Source organism: Doryrhamphus excisus, chromosome 5 (genome assembly GCF_030265055.1).
Source record: "Doryrhamphus excisus isolate RoL2022-K1 chromosome 5, RoL_Dexc_1.0, whole genome shotgun sequence".
NCBI classification, from domain to species: Eukaryota; Metazoa; Chordata; class Actinopteri; order Syngnathiformes; family Syngnathidae; genus Doryrhamphus; species Doryrhamphus excisus.
The window spans coordinates 355,557-362,905 of NC_080470.1; the positions used below are offsets into that span (position 1 = coordinate 355,557).

General features: G+C 38.1%; 1 protein-coding gene across 1 annotated transcript; it reads right to left on the reverse strand.

Annotated features, from left to right (window-relative positions):
- Positions 1–232: 232 nt before the first annotated feature.
- uts2d (urotensin 2 domain containing) lies at positions 233–3,934 on the reverse strand. The gene is made up of 5 exons (XM_058072698.1): positions 3,326–3,934; positions 3,144–3,248; positions 3,046–3,083; positions 2,882–2,969; positions 233–566 (listed from the first exon to the last, which is right to left on the reverse strand). Exons 1-5 carry the CDS (start codon positions 3,423–3,425, stop codon positions 541–543), a joined length of 357 nt encoding a protein of 118 aa, XP_057928681.1. The 5' UTR covers positions 3,426–3,934; the 3' UTR covers positions 233–540.
- Positions 3,935–7,349: the final 3,415 nt, after the last annotated feature.

Consider the following 7,349-nt stretch of genomic DNA (forward strand, 5'->3'; position numbering starts at 1 on the left):
TGACGTAGAGATGAGATATTTTGTAGTCTGGGTCACATTCTCACAGTCAGTCTGATGGTTCTTCAACGTGTTCCGTTGGATTCAGGACCATTTCTACATTGTTTGGACTGACCCCTGACCCCGTTTCATATTGTTGCTGTAAAACTACAGTATTTCTCTGTGAAACAGCCAAACTAAACACACATTTACATTATAATTTATTTTCATTATGAACAATGCATTTCTACTACAGGAGACAGATGGACAGAAAGAAATAATACAAGTAATGTCCCATTCGGCCACAAGAGAGCGACAAAAACACACAAGCGGCAGACAGACAATAACCCTGGTGAGATCTTTGCAGTCATCAAGTACTTCCTGTGAGCAGCAGATATTTGTCGTACACGAGCAGACGTCGTCGTGATGAGTTGTTGTTGTTGTTGATGATGAATGGCGGTGTGTCGGACACGGCGTTCACATTACGGGTGTTACGGTTTCTTAAGGCCAGGTTGGGCTTTGCAGCAAGGTTTCACGGTGGTCCTCGTACTCGGGACTGCCAGGTCACACGCAGTACTTCCAGAAGCAGGCTGCCGACAAAAGGAGACCCGATTAGGAACAGTCAAACCTTGGTTAACAAACTCGTCTGATATCGTTACACAAAATCCTGCATGTTGCTGACTCACTGTCTGTGCAATTTTTGTTCATATTTTTGGGTGTCTGCAGCGTACATTATTTCTTATGGGAAAAAATGGCCTCAGTTTTCATACATTTGGGCCTATGCCGGACCTTTTGCAAGGAATTCCCAACAAAAAGCAATGTTCCAATGTTTATTCTTAATGCTATACTATGCTATCTACAAACCAGATTACTATAACCTGTTGCTATCATCAAGAATCAATGATTCATCAATTGTCAAATTAATTGACAATTATTTTGGTATTGGATCAATTTTTTTTTAGGTCAATAACCTCTCCAATGTGACATTTTTTAATTTTCCCTAGTCTACCATGAAAACAGAACGATTATATTTGTGTTTCACAGATATTCCCTAGCTTGACACGTTTGTCATTTTTCCGATATGTTTCAGACTAACCCGCTAACGTTTAACCCCGTTTAACGGTTTCTTTTTGGTCCTTCTGGGGTTGGTTTGTCCAAAAAGTTTGCCACTGATATTTTTTTTTAAAGCAATGCATGCAGATACAGTATGCTAAAACATGATCTATATTTCAAGAAAAAAAGTGCAGCTCAACTTTGTCATTTAGGTGAAAAAACATATTATTAATATGATCTTTTCTCCCCATATTTGCAGTTTTTTTATTTCAACTTTTTATTTATATATTGTTAATCATTTAAATGACATAATACAATTTATATAGCAACAAAAAATATTTTATAATATTACATTTTTTTATTTTTCAATTTTATTAAATAATATTCATGTATTTTTTTCTCGTAATATTATGACTCTGGTTCCACAATATTTTTGAATGAATTTCCAGAGCATTATTTGAAATTTTTTTCACTTAATTTTTCAAAAATTACAACTTTTGTTTTGTTTCTCATATTATTTTTGATTTACTATATTATCATTTTTTTGGTATATTTCAACTCTAAAATTGCTGCTAAAATTACATTCTTTTTAATATGATGTTATTCTCGTAAAATTGCAACCTTTTTTCCATTACAATACAACCTTTTTCCTTAATATTTTATTCTCATAAATTGTTTTTTGCTGTTTTTCCATTTCTGCTTTAGAAAAATTTAATTTCTTCTTGTAAATTTTCTTATTGTAATATTATGACTTTATTCTCATAATATTATAACTTTTCTCGTATTAAGTATTACAACTATTATTGTAAAGTTTTTCTCATTAGATTACAACATTTTCCTCTTCATATTTGGACTTTAATCTTGTAAAATTACTGCTATTTTTTAAATTTTATATTTCTTGTTCATTTATATTTCTGGACAGCGGCCCAATAAAAAACAGCCATGGGTTGCAGTTTTTTTTTATTTCAACTTTTTATTTATATATTGTTAATCATTGAAATTACATAATACAATTTATATAGTAATAAAAAATATTTTATAATATTTAATATTTTTATTTTTCAATCTTATTAAATAATATTCATGTATTTTTTCTCATAATATTATGACTCTGGTTCCACAATATTTTGAATGAATTTCCAGAGCATTATTTGAATTTTTTTTCACTTCATTTTTCAATAATTACAACTTTTGTTTTGTCTCTCATATTATTTTGATTTACTATATTATCAAATAAATTTTGGGGATATATTTCAACTCTAAAATTGCTGCTAAAATTACATTCTTTTAAATATTATTTTGTTATTCTCATAAAATTGCTACCTTTTTCCATTAATTTCCTTTTTTCCGTAATATTTTATTCTCATAAATGTTTTTTTTCCATTTCTGCTTTAGAAAAATTCCAACTATTTAAACTTTATTCTTGTAAATTTTATTCTTGTAATATTATGACTATATTCCCATAATATTATAACTTTTCCCGTATTAAATATTACAACTATTTTCATAAAGTTTTTCTAATTAGATTACAACATTTTCCTCTTACTATTTGAACTTTAATCTTGTAAAATAATATTTTTTATGTTATATTTCTTGTTCATTTATATTTCTGGATAGCACAGCGGGCCAATAAAAAAACAGCCACGGGTCGCAATCGGTCCCAGAGCCACACTTTGAACACAGCCGGTCTAGCATCTAGCCAAGTACTCCATCGGTGGAAATAAGGAGCTGAAGATGAAGCGACTAAGAAAGTAGCGGTTTCTTGTGTGGAGTGTAGTCATGTGACCTTGGTGGACTTTGGGAACGCATGAATGAAAATGAGAAGCATGCGGAGAGAATAAGATGGACCTACGTTCTCCTCTCTTCCTCGTCGCCGGTTTGTCCGCTAAATTGGCGGTAAGTTCCTTCTCCAGTTCCAGGTCTTCCCTCAGCGCCTCCAACTGTAGGAAGAGTGAAGACTGTTAGATGCCAGCATGCCTTGCCTGCCTGCCCTTGTAGCCCCCGTAAAGACCTCACCTCTTCTAATTCAGCTAATTTATCCACCAGTTCGAGTCCTGTCAACAGAAGAAGAAGTCAGTAGCATCCTTGTAACGGTTCATTCCCGGACGTCTCACCTGGAGGATCAATCTTTTCAACCGGAATTGAGCTTCTGTGGAGAAGCAATGAGAGAATTTTTCCCTGGACGTCTGCGTTGTCTTTGGGATGGAAAATTGTGTTCCCTGCACGGGCAAAAAAAAAAAAAAAGGGAAGTGACGGATCGGGCACCGCGCCTTGGCGACGTGATGGTGTAACTCACCTGTGTTGAATAGGCTCCTTCCTTCCACGTGGATCACGCCCTGCAGCAGCGCCAACGCCAGGACGCCAAAGAGGTAGTTGACGACGCGAACCCGATCCATGACGCTCGATGTACGGTCCCAAATGGAGCTCTGTGGCGGTCGGTTGTCAAGCCAACGTTTCTTCTCCTGGGATGCATCCCACGGATATATATGTATCCTTTCGGAAGCAGGAGGCGGAGCCAGTGGCGACTTGCGTATGAAATAACGACATGTCACGGCGAGTGTCGTCACTAGTGGAGCTCTCACTGCGATATCGCCGCTGACTGAAATATGGCGTCGTGGGCAAGGCCAGTAACTCTATATCACTCTGACACTGGGGAATCAAACCCGGAGAGGACGTCGTCAATCAACTTGATGGTCATGAGAGACCCCAATCACACTCGTTGGCAGCGGCGACTCTTTTTCTTTTATATTAATGAATTCTTGAAATAGCCACACGGCGGCGTGGCGCTGTCATTGATCCTTCCCAAAGTGCATCACAGCAGGAGATGAAGTCCAGGACCCATTTGGAGGTGAGGGAACATTCATCACAGACGGCGAGCCAAAGAACCGGCGCTTCGCTACGCGGCCGTACGATGTGCGTCAATGAAGCTGTGCCAGGAGGGCGGCCATCGTGCGGGCGGCTTGTTAAGGAAATGAGCTGGCTGGCAGCGTATGGATTTGGCTGGTCAAGGTATCATAAAAGTGGACTGGAGCGACCCCCCCCACCTTTTTGCAGATCCATCACTTAAAGTTATATCCGCTTGGGAATTTCAACCCAGCTCTGGGACTCTGGGAAAAGTGGAGATGTTTTAAAAAAATGAAAGGTCACCGTTGGAGCTGGGGGAGGAAATTAGCAAAGTTTCAGTCATAAAAAACTTAAAAGTCAACGAAAAAGTAAAGCCCAGCTCGTGTTGGAACGCATCGGCTCGCTAAATATTAGATCCACCAGGGAATGGATCACTGGGGGAAAACGTGGAATAACACGGAACCACTTTCATTCATTCATTCCAGGGTCACGGCTGTGCTGGAGCCTATCCCAGCTGTCTTGGGGCGAGAGGCGGGGTACACCCTGGACTGGTGGCCAGCCAATCACAGGGCACATATAGACAAACAACCATTCACACTCACATTCATACCTATGGACAATTTGGAGTGGCTAATTAACCTAGCATGTTTTTGGAACGTGGGAGGAAACCGGAATACCCGGAGAAAAACCCGGAGAAAAACCCGGAGAACATGCAAACTCCACACAGAGATGGCCGAGTATGGAATTGAACTCGGGTCTCCTAGCTGTGAAGCCTGTGTGCTAACCACTCATCCACTGTGCAGCCCTGGTTCAGTATATTTTTCATCAAAATAGTAGTCATGCCAAAATGTTGTGTTGCTGCTGGATGTTCACAGTATCCGAGTGATACTGTTGTGGGGGTGCTGGAGCCTATCCCAGCTGTCTTGGTGCAAGAGGCGGGGTACACCCTGGACTGGTGGCCAGCCAATCCCAGGGCACATATAGACAAACAACCATTCACACTCACATTCATACCTATGGACAATTTGGAGTGGCCATTTATTTTTATTTTTAATCTTATGAAATAATATTAATGCATTTTTCCTCATAATATTATGACTCTGGTTCCATAATATTTTGAATTAATTTCCAGAGTATTATTTGAAATTTCTTTCACTTCATTTTTCAAAAATTGCAACTTGTGTTTTGTCTCATATTATTTTTATTTACTATATTATCACATTTTGTTTTTGCTATTTCAACTCTAAATTGTTTTATTTTTTAATATTTATAAGTTATTCTTGTAATATTGTAACCTTTTTTCCATTACAATACAACTTTTTTCCTTTATATTTTATTCTCAAATGTTTTTTTTGCTGTTTTTCCATTTGTGCTTTAAAAAAAATTCCAATTTTCTTATTGATTAACCTAGCATGTTTTTGGAATGTGGGAGGAAACCGGAGTACCCGGAGAAAACCCACGCATGCACGGGGAGAACATGCAAACTCCACACAGAGATGGCCGAGGGTGGAATTGAACCCCGGTCTCCTAGCCGTGTGGTCTGCACGCTAACCACTCGTCCACCGTGGAGCCCACAGAACGACTTAAGACACAGAAACTGTAGAAAAAGAAAAAACGCAGGTTCTTGAAGTTCGATGATGACGAAGTGGAATTACTTATAATTATAAGACAATAATAATAATAATAATAATAATAATAAGACAAAAAATATCATGAGAACCTGAACTGGGACTCGTCCATCCATCTTCTTCCACTTATCCGAGGTTGGGTCACGGGGGCAGCGGTCTCAGCAGAGAATCCCAGTCTTCCTTAGTCCATCTCTTGGACGTATCCCTCAATGCCAAGGAGCAGCGCTTCTAGTACTTTAAATCCACATTTTTCCATCATGGATTCTTCATGCCAATCAAAATATTATATAGATATCGTGTCGTCACTTTGGGGCGGGGCCCCAATGTTGTGGTTTTGAGTTGACTGCATTTCTGCAACGTTCCATTCGTCCAATGACCAAAATAGTAAACAAAAAGTTTTTTGGTATCACGCCGCTAAAATCAATCGATTCCCGTCATCAATCATAAATGAACATACTTATTTTTGTACTACTAAAACACACACCTCACTGTTATGTACAATAATACTTCAAACGTGCAATACAGGACTTATGCGGAATAGTATTCATTCATCCAAGTGAAACTCAGGTACAATATGTGTAATACTACATTTTGGTTACTGCAAGTCTACATCTTGTTACTGCATAGGTTCTTGTTCTTGATGTACATTTATTTACATATTTTGAACAGCACCTGCCACTTTTATATTAATATTCTTATTCCTTGTTTTGTTTTCATCCTTTTCCTTATTCTTATTTTACGTTCTACAAAATGAACCGTGGAGTTTCGCTCAAATTTCCTTGTATGCAAAAAACGACAATAACGGCCATTTATAATGAACCGTGCAGCACTAATGAAAACTGTCAAGGTCGTGTTGACCTTGCAATGTGTCAGTAAAGGACACAAAACGGTGTCATTGATTTGACTCCAATCAACCACTATTTGCAATGGTTACAGGCTGGAGATCCGGGTTCGAAACCCCATTGGGAGCATTGTTTATGTTTGTCATTATCCATAGGTGTCAATGATTGGTTTTACGTCGACTATGTGAGTATGGGTCCTGTGGATTGGCTAGCGACCTGCCCGGCTGGGATTGGCTCCAGCTCACCTGACTCTATAATGGGGGAACGGATGGACGGATATAGGTTCTAGCTGACACCAGCTGCAGTTGGTAACATGACGTGATGTCACGTGATGTGTGTTGTGTAAATATGAGATATTTTGCTTTCATGTCCCATCCTATGTGTTTATCGACCTTTTGTCATTCTTGATTTAGGCTTGCATTCAAATTGTTGTTGTTGAAATTATTTTATTGTATAATTTTGCTCAAAAGAGTGTTTGTAATAAAAGGAAGTGAGAGCATAATTATATGTTTTGATATTGTTACATTATATTCTATTTATATTTTGACACATTTAGTTGAGAAGTATTTATTTCCTACAGCCATTGTTTTATTCTATATAATCAACAAATTCAAGGCAAAAATCACCAAATCTTTAAAGGATGTTGAAAAATTGCGAGGAAAAAAATCGTAGGTATTGGCTGTGTATTTATTTCGGGATCGAAACCAGTATCGCCAAATTTGCAGTATCGCCCAACCCTCGTCTGCAGCTGCAGTCTGTCAACGGAAAGAGATGTGTCAAGACAGCGAAATAGTGATCGGAAATAAAAGCCGTATTTTCACAATGCGACACAAATGTAACAAAAATATATTTACATCGGCGCCATGGCTTTGATTTAAAGAAATTTGTTGTACAGTTGAGTATATGTGACTTAAAACGGACAATTTATACGTTATCGTATGCGTTGTATGACGCCATTACACGGCGTTGTATTTTACTTTGACATCCTCAAACGGAAACAATGATC